Source organism: Ammospiza nelsoni, chromosome 3, assembly GCF_027579445.1.
Source record: "Ammospiza nelsoni isolate bAmmNel1 chromosome 3, bAmmNel1.pri, whole genome shotgun sequence".
NCBI classification, from domain to species: domain Eukaryota; kingdom Metazoa; phylum Chordata; class Aves; order Passeriformes; family Passerellidae; genus Ammospiza; species Ammospiza nelsoni.
The window spans coordinates 89,162,982-89,175,879 of record NC_080635.1 but is presented as its reverse complement, the minus strand read 5'-3'; the positions used below and the strand labels follow the sequence as shown (position 1 = coordinate 89,175,879).

At 35.3% G+C, this 12,898-nt stretch overlaps 1 protein-coding gene across 1 annotated transcript in view; it reads right to left on the bottom strand.

Moving 5' to 3' along the window:
- Positions 1-2,678: 2,678 nt before the first annotated feature.
- Positions 2,679-12,898, bottom strand: part of HCRTR2 (hypocretin receptor 2) — a 32,217-nt gene continuing 21,997 nt past the window's right edge. The window contains exons 5-9 of the mRNA XM_059469191.1: positions 11,703-11,818; positions 6,837-7,057; positions 5,363-5,484; positions 4,086-4,286; positions 2,679-2,872 (exon numbers count right to left, since the gene is read on the bottom strand). Coding sequence (XP_059325174.1) covers positions 2,679-2,872; positions 4,086-4,286; positions 5,363-5,484; positions 6,837-7,057; positions 11,703-11,818 — 854 coding nt within the window. The remainder of the gene's footprint in view (positions 2,873-4,085; positions 4,287-5,362; positions 5,485-6,836; positions 7,058-11,702; positions 11,819-12,898) is intronic.

Below are 12,898 nucleotides of genomic sequence, written 5' to 3'. Positions count from 1 at the left end.
GAAAGACATGCTGTAGAAATTGTCCAGAGAAAACCCAGAATCATTTGCTAATGAATGTCTCATATTTTATTTATCTTCTCCACAGAAAAAGTACTGCTACGTTAAAGTTGTGGTTAAAAGAAATTCCTAGAAATGTTGGAACATTTTAATTCTGGAGATCTAGGTGAAAATAAGAAAAGATAAAGAAGAGAATCAAGATATGCTTTCTCTTACAAAGACAAAATTAAGGCCAGAATCTCCCTTTCTAACACAGCACAGAGCACCTCCAAAAACTGCCACTGACCTTTAGTGATGTTCTTTTCTCAGAACTAACTCAGCTAACACAATTTATCCCCCTGGCGTTAAGGTAGCAGCAAGAATACAAATTGTGTCAGCAGGTGCTATTCACCCCCTCTTTAGAAAGATGCTAATTAGGATTTGTCCATGAGCATCGAAATTTTTGTTCTTTCTTTGCTGGCCCAGGTTAGGAGTACTGAACCCTCTTCCTCTCTGTTTGTCTCACAGGGATCTGGGGAACACACCTGACAAGGCATAAAAATTTGGCTGCCTTCCACGGTGACCCTTTATGTTTGAAAAGTATACATACTCCCCTCTTCTGCTGTCCAAGTTTCCTTAAATAACCTTTGCTTTCTACATTCTTTCTCTTTCTTCAAGGATAAGCCAAAAATACATTTTCTGAAATAAAAATATAGCTTTCCCAAATTTGGGCATAATAGACATTTTTCAACCGTGGGCTGAGATATTTTATGTCTCAAATAAATGATTACTGATAATTATTTTGCAGCTCGGTTGCTATACTAGTTTTTAACTTTATGACTATTTATTTGCTTATAACTAAACAAAAGAAAAGCTTAGAGGACTTTTGAAATTCCATTTCCCCATATCTGTAATGTTTTAATTCAGCATGTGTTTGTTAAATCATTTCAAATTTTATAGAAAAAATATATATCTTGTTCAACATTCTTTAACAATTCTGCATTTTCCATGGCTGAAAATAGTCTTCTTATGGTAAAGGAATTGCAATAGCTATGAAATCAAATCCTGCTGTGCTTTCCACAGTTATTTGGGTTTTAGTTTTCTTAGCAGAGACGAAGAAAAATAATGTCTTAAAATAACATTGATATAATAGCTATACTTTAAAATGAAGCTTACACACACGAATATTGAAAATCCTATTATTTTATTTGATATTTAAACATTTTGTCCATTTAGATATTTTTCTTTATTATTTTTAATTAAAAAAGAGTATTCTCCTTTTCCTCTTTAAATAGAAAACTTTAATATCCAAATGAATGCAAATCCCTTTCTCTCACTTAACAGCAATGAAAACTAGGAGGAATTGCAACAATGTCAAGTAAACAGCTGTTGGGGAAGGCTAAAGCATAAAGTGATTGAGCACTTCATAAAACTATAGTTGCCATGATAGATAATACATTGCATGACATTAGGTCAAAGAAAAACCTAGAAAAATATTTACAAAAGGTAATCAAATAACACCTGGTCAATTAATAATTGGCTTTATAGAAACATTTGAATACATGAGACTGTCTTCTTCCTATGCCAAATAACTTTTAATAGAAAAGTCCTCCCTCTCATCTTACCTATTCTTTTGAAAAATCTGGACTGAAATGCAAGAATAGTGCCACAGGGAAATTGTATCTCAGGTTCTCATAATTAGCCTTTTTCTAACCAATAGACCACATTCTTCTAGAAGACTAAGTCTCCACTGATGCACCATGTTCATCCTTTAAGGAGAAAAATACAATACATAGTAGGAAGCTCCAGGCCAGAGAGATTATCCCATAAATAGCTATATAGATCTAGAATTGATTGTATCTTTAGTTATAAATGGCAGTTGAGAGGGAAGTCATGAAAATGAAAGACAATTCATGTTCCCTACGTTAAAGATTTTCAGAGATCTTCTGGGGCAACACGTACACATCACGGACTAAAATGAGCTACCAAAGTTAAAATGTCCAGTCCTTCCGAGGTGCTGACACTTGTTATTCCTATTGGCCTGAGCAGGAAATTTGAGCCTATAGCACCTTTGAGCATCACATAAGTTTTATTTAAATGGTTACTTTTTAGGCACTCAAATCTGAAAAAAATAAAAGGCTGTTTAAGTGTAATCTTATGAAAATATGTGACTTTCAGCACTTTGGATTCACATCTTAGAAGCAGGTCTGTACTTAGAAAAGTAATGTGGACTCTCCCCAAGTCAGTCTGAAGTGAAAGTTCCATAAGAAACACAGAACTTACTACAAGTGGATTTGCAGAAAAAGAAGTGCAAAGTAATGCCAGAATATCACTAGTGCATAAGTAAGCATTCTTTGTACATGAATCAATCATTTATAGAAAGAGGATATAAATAAATGGTGTTTGAGCTTTCTTTCAAATACTTAGATTTCTTCATATGATACATTTTAGAACATTTCACAGCATCTAAAATATATAAAAATAAATATCTACAATATTTACAAAGTATGATACAATCCAATCCTTAAAAAGAATTGTAAAGACATGTTCTTTAGCTCATACTGAGGTAAGTAGGTTTCTGTAAGACTGAGAAAAAAGAGGATAGGCAGTTATTTTGAAGGAACCCTTTTGTCCAGTTGTAGTCTGTACCACAGCTAAAAGCATGTGACACTCTGTGGCAGTTGTAGTGTATTGAGCCAAAGTCATCCTTGCTGTAACTCCATCGAAGTGAGTTTAGTTATGATAGGGACAAATTTATCCCACTCTGCATTCTCTGGTTTGACAGTGTCTTCTGCAGAAACCCTCATGGCTTCATCTATGTTTGAAGTCACGTTCATCCCAGGTATGTGGAGATGCAGCTCTGCTGACTTCAATGGGCTGAGTATCGCTGGGATATCTGTAGATAAAATAAAGATTTTAAATAATTTCACTGCTTGTATCAGGTGACTGGCTAACTGACTCTCTGATTATCTCTCTCTGAACACTATGCAGGTGATTATCTATTAGTAAAATGGTCTTCCAGAAAATGTTTCAAATTGCATTTGAAAATTTGAAGTGAAAGCTTCTTGACTGAAGACTAAGGGCATTTCTAAGGCATAAATATAGATTTTTTAACTTTTCAACATTTTAATGTGTTCTACTACTTATTATTATGCACTATTAAGTACATTGCCCTGTGGTTCCTTATCCAGATGCCTTTCTGACCAGCAGTGCACCATGGCTTCCTGTTTATAAATCAGTCATGGAATCACTGATAGTTTGGGTTTGAAGAGACATTTAAAGACCATCTAGTCTAACTCCCCTGCCATGAGCAGAGGACAGAGAGAAGAGAATAAATCAGAAACAAAGGGTAAAACATAATTTATAGTCACACTGTCATATGAGTTTCATATTTGTAACTTTGCTTGTGCTGTACATAAAGGAATGGCAATGCTACTGAATTCAGGTGAAAAACCCCATTCCTTCTACATTAAGTGAAAAGTGGCTTCCCAGCTGTTCCTGGACACATTCAATAGCCTACCATGAAAAAGAACAAAACTTTTGGAAAATAAATTAATATGAATTGCTCTTTTGATCAGCCTAACTCACACCAGAATGCATGCTAAGCAGATAATTTGAAATAGTAAAAGACATTAACAGTAGTTCAATCTCTACACTCAGTTTTGATTAAAACATTTGTTATTAAATATACCACAACTTCAGCTAATTAGATGAGAGCTGTTTATATACACAATCCAATGATAGGGAAAATAATTTTCATACTCTCAGATACTTGTTCTTTATTTACTTACGAGTCTAAAAGAAGTACGTATCCAAAGAAAATATTTGTATAAAACATGACTGCTTTGCTCCCTAGCTATCTGCAACATGACTTGAAATAAATGTGAGAAATTTTCTTTCCTCATTATATAATCAAAGTTATGGCATATTCTATAAAATATTTATTTTAATTTTCTTTTCTTCTTAAAATTAAGTCAGTTCTTAATTTTAACACCCTTCTCTCTTTGTGCTCGGATCCCAATATTGATGGATGCAGAATTAGAATTTCCTTCTATGGGATCAAAAGGCATAGGGACTAGTATACTAACAGTGAGTAATAGATGCAGTACCATTTGATGGAATTGTGTTTATGTTGGTCAATACAACGTGTTCTGAAAGTTTTGAAACGTTATCAAAATTGCTGATCTGGGTGGTCAAGGATTTCCGACTCTCTGTACTGGCACGACCTCTGTTGAACCGTTCGTCATGGTGGCTGCGAATGCCAAAGATGCAACAGGAAAATGCTGCTTTAAATTCTTCTCTAAATTTCCCTGTCAACCACAAAAATGACTCATGAAAAAATTGTACTATAAACTGCATTTCATCAAACTTTATAGATTAGGATATAAAGGAGTTATCTAAAGCAAAATTAATGTGAACCACCCAGATGCTCTTCTAATGCAAAAGGAGAAAATCACAGTTTAATCATCTTGGAGAAAGACAGAAAAAAGACAACCTTTCTAAGAAGACGTGAGGTGTGATGTGAAGACAGAATTATTCTTGGCTGGACAGAACGGACAAACTAGAATGATTAATGACACCACCTCATAGATAGTCCGCTGATCATTTACGTATGTAACATAAAAATAATTGAGCAAATATAGGCTTGAATGATTGTATCTTTACTTGATATGTGAAATGAGAGAGCATGGCTAATTTGTGTTTTATCATTAATAGATTTTTAAAGAAGATTCACAATGTTTGACAATTCCATGCTTTTGGGGCTCAGAGGAAATTGCTCAGATCACTATCATACTACACACCACAAAAAAACTACAGTGGGCCAATACGTAGTGATAGTCAATAGAGTTTTGCCTCCCTGTATTTAGCTGCAATACTACCAGGTCAGGTCCTCATTCTGCTCTCCAAGCCAAATGACACAAATACAAACTGTGAGAAATCCATACTAGCAAGTAAACAGCTGGTTTTTGAAGTTGACCCTACTTGGCACAGTCTGGCCATGCAGGTACTATTAAAGACTCACAGCCTCCAAATCCCAAGACTTGGATATAACACACCAGCTGGGGACAGCCCCCAGACTGTGCTACCTGCCAGAGAGCATTCAGGAGTCTTTAGAGGAATGTTGTTTCAGATCAAAGTCATGCCAGGAACTTCTCTGCCACATTAATGTCACACTCTAGCACTTGGACTCAGGCCCTGGCACACTCCAGGTTACTTTTTGGTAGACAGCTGAGGGTAATGGGATACTTCAGGCAACTTCTTCTAGGAAGAGGATCTAGCTCCCACTGGAGGAGCTGAGCTGAAGTTACACAGTCATTAATTTTTGCTATGGTTCATTACATTCAAATTACACATTAAACTTGAATTCTAGGTAACAGTAACTTACCACTGAGGAAGTTATAAATAATAGGATTGGCAGCACTGTTTGCGTATACAAGCCAGTGTGAGAATGTGAACCAGGCATATACAGTTTCTCTGTCATCAGCATGATTAAACATCCCCAAAACCCTACAGCAAGAGAAAAGCAAACCTGAAAGATCGCAAAATTGGAATTCATCTTAAAAAATTTTACAACTTCTAGCCTGATATTATCTCTGATGACCTATTTGCAGTACCACAAAAAGGCTGATTCAGCAGTGCTCTCTCACTTGAGAGAAAGAAATCCTCTCCCCAGCCCTCAGCCTCCTGTCTTGGTGGTTTGGCACAACTGAGACTTTACCATGGTGAAGATGCACAAGTTTTCTGCCAAGTAATTAAAGTCATCTGGTGTAACATAAGCCAAGAAAAGATAGGAAAATTTGTTTTTGATGTACTTATGTCACTGATCTTCCTGGCTCTAGGCCCACTCTCCAAGACACTCTCTAGGCCACTCTCCAAATATCTCTGGAATTGAAAAGGTACTGAACTGGCCCCAAACCTGAGGCTAACCCTGGGCCTACTCTGCTATTGTTGTTGATGTAGCCTGTTTATTTCCTCTTTTTCATGTTGTAGGAGCCATGAACCATCTTCTGGAAATAGTTTTCTCTCTAAATTTCCTACAAAGGGACTTGAGAATGAAAAGTATTTAAAGTAGGCCTCAGGGAAGAGCTAGAATTGAGTAGGATGTATGTAAACCTTGAAAATCTCCCTTAAAAACTAAAATGTTCCAATAACACTCCAATTAAAAAAAACACTAATAACATGCTCATTTTTTTTGGATATTCAAATCTTCTGGCTGTGTGCCATTATTTACTGGTATTCCAGGGGACTCATGAGGTGTAACTTTACCAAAGCCTCAGTCTGTCAGGCACTGTACAAATACCAAGAGTGTACACAATCACATACGAAATGCACAGAGACAAAAAGATAAAAAGTTAAAATACAGCTTCATAGGAACAATGGAAGTGTTAGTCTAAGGTCTCAAAACTGTACATGAGTAGCTTAGGTTTGAACTCAGCACTTCACAGCACTTAGAGCCAAGCCACAACACTGCACTCTGCTGCTAACCTTCAGCTGCTGCTTTAGGTGATTGCACTTCCATGGGGGCATTTACAGCAAACAAGCTGCAATTCCACATAAATGATGAGGTTTGAAGAGGAGATAGGTTAGATCATTTTCATGAGGAAGATCTTGTTAAAAAGAGTTCCACAATCTGGTCTCTAGTTTAAGTACTATGGATAGGTTTTATGTATATATAAACATATAGGTGTTATTTATATTATTTTCTCGCAATACTATGCTTATTTTCCAGTTCTTTATCATGAAATAAGTAAGCTTATCCTTCAATAGTATCTGTCAGAATAAAAGGAATCTTGTAACAGAGAATTCTGGTTTTAGACAGAAAGCTTTACCAAGTGTTTATATTTTGAGATAAAGTTTACCTTTTCAAGACATTAAGGATGCTAATTGGTAGGTAGCAAAGTGCAAAAACCAGAAGGACGACCATTAGCATACGTGCTGTTTTCCTTCTTGCACGAATCTGTTTTATTTCAGCTGCCACAGCACTAATCTTTGACTTTGTTGATTGTCCCAGCCCTCGGGGCTGTGCTGAAGGCTGCTGAGGTTTCCATTTCTTCTGAACAACAGAAGAAGTTCCTGGGATCTAAGGCAAACAGAATAAGGGGCATTTTGAAAAACATTTTAATAAACCAATTTTTTTGGCAGATATAACAAGACAAATAGACACCTCAACATACGCAGTGTAAGCTCACAGGGATAAAAAGGATTTTTAAATTAATTTAATTGATGCAGCTGCAGGAAACAAACTGAATTTGAGACACACAAGAGGGACAGCATAAAAAATTGTGTTTTATACACAGATATCAACTGATGCTCTCAAGTTTTCTTTACTTCCCACATACCTTACCTTGCCTGCATCTTCAGACTATCAACAAAACCAACCCTATTGCTGCAATTACGTTGCTTTAAAGTTCTACATTAAATGTTTTGTGGTATAGCAGAGTAGCTTTCCCCATTAATATGCTGATAATATAAGATACCAAACAGTTTTTCAGTACTGGAAAACAAGGATTTAAAGCCTACAAAGCTTTAAGTGCCATAAAACTTCCATACATGCAACTCATATGACAGTGAAGTAGCTAAAGAAATAATCACAGCTGAAGTGTGGATCTCTCTGCAAAGTTCTTCTAAATTGAGGGAAATCATGGAAATCACCTTGTCCTGCCAAGACACAGGAAGAATTAGATTAGTCAAAGACATGCAATGAGTTGCATGTAGGACCATGCTATTAAAAAAATGGTTTTTTGTTTCCTGTGCCCTTACATAAGACAAGCCAAGTAAAACCATTTTGCTTCAGTTCTTCTAAATTACTTCCTCCCGCAGCAAAACGTGAAAGACTGCAGATGTCAAGGACTTTCTCAGAGAACTCTATTACAATTACATTTATGATATTTTCAATGTCATACAGTGTGAAAACCTTTTGGCTAGAAATACAGTTTTATTTATGCATAGTACAACTGTGTGTAGGGTGACTAATATAATGAGAAATATTTCAACTTCAAAACTATCTGAAAAGTTCACATTGTCTATTGTAACTTTTTTTTTTTAACCAGGGCTTATCCAGACAAACTGACCAGCAAATTATGAAAATTTAGTATTTATTTAAGAAAGATAAAAGTAAGACAAAAAGCATGCACATTCAGAATTGTTCTAGAAAACCTACTATGTTGTGGTTTTGTGGGGTTGGGTGGGGGTTTTTTTGTTGGTTTTTGGTTTTGGTCTATTTATTTGTTGTCTGGGGTGGGAGTTGTGTGTGAATATCTTCAGACAAGCCCTTAGTTCAGCATTTATGTACACACCAAACATGATTTACAACTATTGGAACATTTTGGCAAAGTTGCCATGTAATGAGCAGAAAATCCATTAAACAAAACTGGGGATAAATTCTAACATTTAGTTTTTACTAATGTATCCATGGATTTAACAACATGAATAAAACAATTCAGCCCCTTACACTTCTACTGTGGATTCCCACTCACACAGCTGAAATCATCAATTACCAGCTTGACAATTGCACATCAGTACCATTGCAAGGGATTTGCCCTACTTGGCTGTGGGGTGTAGCAGAGAAGTGATAGAATGAAAGGAAATTGTCTCAGGTTAAGCCAGGGGAGGTTTAGACTGGATATAAGGAAAAATTTCTTCACAAAAAGGATAGTCAAGCCTTGGAACAGACTGCCAGACCACTCCTGGAGATATTTAAAAGATAAGCAGAGGTGGAACTTTGGGACATGGTTTAGTGGTGACCTTGGCAGTGTTATGGTTGTTATGGTTGAATTCAATGTTTGTTATGGTTGAATTTAATGTACTTAAGAGTCTTTTGCAAGATAAATGTTTCTATGATTCTGTGATTATGCACAAATATACACAAGTGTACACATGGGAGCATAATGCATATATTCGCTTGTTGGTAATTAATCAGTCAGAGAGATAATTTTGAAGCATTTGTGTAATTCCAACATGTTATGAAAAGCCTATTAGCTGTGAATATACAAGTACTAAAATTTAGAGTATTACTTTCTTATGCACCTTTTCTCTACCCCTCAGATAGTTATCAAGGGGCTTACAACCAAAGAAAATTTCTCAAATGTAGTATCGACTTGCAAAGATTGGGAGGGTAAATTTCAACTACCAAAAAGAAAATGGATAAAGTTCCTAATTATTAATTCAAATGTGCTTAGTGATAATGCATTCAGACATGAGGAAATTGAAGCATACTAGGAACTTGATATTACAAATTGTGTATCAACATTTTCATCATATTCAGTTGTGTTTGTACAGAAGCCATTTTTAATCAACTTAAAATCCACACAAGAACATAGGCTTCTAAATTACTACCTCCTTACTAATAATTAAAATTAATTACTCAAAATTTATAGAATTTTTTGCATTATTGTACTTGTCTTTATAAAATTGAGTCATTAATTCAAAGATCTGCTTGATTTATACAATCAGAAATTTTAAGAGCTATTACACAAAGTATGGCAATGATAACTTGTAATTCAGTCTTCTCTTTTTCATTTGAAAATTTGCACGCACAAGTACATTTTAAAAAATAACCTTTAGAAAAAATATAGGGCATAGAAAGCATCTACTGTTAGTTGGTTTTTCTATCATGTACATCTGAAAGGCTCATTGTACCTTGCAATAAGATCACCATATTTAACTGAATTTCTGGTAAACAGCATGATTTTTTTATTGAAACTGTTACCAAAGAACACATTTAGAGCACTTCATTAATTTGTGCTACATGACTGATTACAGCACACCTGCTGCACCTAGAAAAGTGCCTGATGCCTGCAGCCAAGTCATAGCTGATAATAGATGTGCAGTGGTTTTAATTTCACTTAGTGCAGCCTCTTATACTTAGTGCTATTATCTAGGCCAGGCAGAGAGACAGCTGTAATTTGGCACCACTGACAGCACTAAGCCTGCAGTAGAATTTCTCTTTTTGTCACTGAAAAAAAAAAGGATCATCCTAACCTTGCCAGCGTGCAACATGAATAGGGAGAAGAAACCTGAAGAACAAATAGACCAGCTAAAACAACTGGAGTGAAGGTGGGGGAACCCAAAAAAAAAGGTTGGTTTTCAGTCATTCAACTTCTGCTCTGCATCTGAGCCAGCAATTTCAGCTACGTGTAGGTTAAGAACAACTGCTTTGCATTAACTTAGTTAAAGCAGAGCTTGAGAGGTTAGGCAGATTGTAAAGAAGAGGAGGTTGAGAAGGATTATGGTGATAAAGCCATTAGGTGATACAGGACAGATTCAGCAAGGCAGAGCATATTAGAACTATGTTTAGACTAGACTTAAAACTAAGCAAGAAATCCTTTGCTTGAGAAGAGTCCCCTCAAACTGTAAAGGTTAAATTTAATCTCCAAGCCATCTTGTTATTTAATCTTATCAACCTAAGAAATTAAAAGCAAAAATAATAATTTAAAGCTGACAAGCAGGATAAACAGAAATTCTGGTTTAACCTAATCTGATTAGAAGTGACAAAAATTGCTCTTATGACTTATGGGCAATATCAAAAAGCCTTAAAGTGGATTTGGTATTTCCTGTGTATGAGTTACTTGTGAGAGACATATTCTGTCAGTATAAGATTTGATTTTTAATTTTATCATATGCATATTTAGAAATACAAAGTCTATTTGTGGTTTCTCCGATGAATTATTATGAACTGCATGAAAAATGCTCCTGATGGGGCAGGTATTATCCCCTGCCCAGGACAGCCTCAGAATTGAATGGTATCAAACATGCTGGTGAGAGAGAAGTGATTCATGCCTATATGTTAATGGAAATATGAACTATTTTAGAGCCACTTGAGATGGAATATCTTGCATTATTTCTTCAACAGGATGGGTATTTTGTCTTTTTCAGAATGACAGGGCAGCTGGTAGTGGACTGCAGCTATAGATAAATCCTGGACAAAGCAGAAAACACCAGAGAGCACCACAGACAGGTGCACGATAAATTACAGTTCACACACAAAAAATAATTTTTTTAAAGATTCCTGAAAAAAACATACATCATTTTGCCACTTTAATTCAAATGTTCTTTGTTTGTTTGTCTGCTTGATGGGTTTTTTGTTTTGTTTAGTGTTCTTTCCTGTATTTTTATTTGAATCTTGAAAAAAAAAAAAAGCATTCACATTAGAAATTGTGAGAAATTGTGTCAATTATTTTTATACCAATTCATATCAAATGTTTTTGGTAACAGCCAGCTTCACATCAGGAAATTCCAGTCTCCCAGTACTGATAGCTGGATCTTCTACTTTAAATTTTGTTCAGATTGGACCTGCCATCAACCTGAGTAACAAAAATAAAAATAAAACTAACAAAATCAGAAGGTCAATCTTAAATTTTGACTGCTACAGGATATTTTAGCAGTATAAATAAGGTCATCTAAGGTCTTTTGGCAAGCATTTCAGATACATTCAGTACATTCAAGTGAGAGAGATTTTCCTTCTACCTATAATCCATTTTTCTGATGCCTTTTGCTTTCTTTCTCTCTAAGACAAAGCCCTTCACAGACGCACGAAAGCTGTTTAATTTGACTGCCTTCATTTTTCATTACATCTCAATGCCTCTCCAAGGTGGCTGTATACCTGCATGGATGGAAAAATCAAAGTCCCAAGTGACAAAATGGAGTTTATAAAGGCAGAGGTTGTACATGGGAATCTGCACAAAGCTGCGGGAGCAGTTAAGCAGAGGCAGTGCCGAGCGCCTTACCTGGCGACACCACAGCTTCCGGAATATCTGCAAATAGGCCAACACCATAAGACACAGTGGTGCCATGTATGTCACCAGAAAAAAGCATGTGTGATACATTTTGGGGTACACCTCAGCTGGAAAGAGAATTCAAATAGGAAAGGTGCGTTTAAATATACATACATTTCAAAATCACCTTAAGAAAAATTATTCATATAGATATGCATGTATTTTTCAACATAAGAGGAAGATGTACCAAATAATATTATGGTCAAGATTGTTTTTTTAATCACTTCTAGATACATTCTATTAGAAACATGCTCTTTATCTCAAGGATTTCCTATATCACATTACTGATTTCTTATCATATTATTATTTTATGTATGGAGTCTTAAGAAGTTTTACTTTTTGTTAAAACAGTAATGGATTAATTTTTTTATCTAAAAATGAAATGTTATATATAAGTGAAAAATTTTTCTATCTAAAAATAGGTAAGTAATCAGTCAACCTACCTCATCCTTGACATATTGAAAGGTTGTCTGTCATTAGTTTAATTCTGCAAAGGATACTACATATTCCTGAATAAACTGCACAATCCCTCACCTACAAAGACTGCAACTGCAAACTACAGCACAGAGGACACTGATGGGAGGAGAGACACACATTCCATAAATCACTCGTTGGTGGCAGAATATATCTAATTAAGATGCAGTCATTATTATTATGATTAAATTTTAAAAATAGAATCAGTACATTCAAGTGCTTTAAACCTAGGAAATCTCCAAGATGTTTTTTAACTCAAATTTAACAATAATTTGAGTTAAGTGTTGTGTTCTAATTTCCCAGGTATCTGTTTTCAAAAGAAAACTTATGAATGTTATTTGCTTAGAGTAAATATCTTAGAAGTGCTGTGCCTGTATTGAGTTTTAAGAATGTTGCATCTTAAGCTCCATCAGTAGTTTACACCAGAATGTGCACTGCCTGAAAACTTATCTTCTATTTTGTAACATTAAATGTAGTTTGCTATTACCAATTGTTGGTATTAATTACAACTTAACATCTGTGGATGGCCTCAGAAAAGGAAAGAACTTTTTGGACAGTAACAACACATAGCAGAAGAGAAACTGTATCCCATGAATAGTTAAATTGCAAGGTAATACTAAGCATTGCATCTTGGATAAAGAAGGAAATTTTATTTTAATTTCCAGAATTTCCAA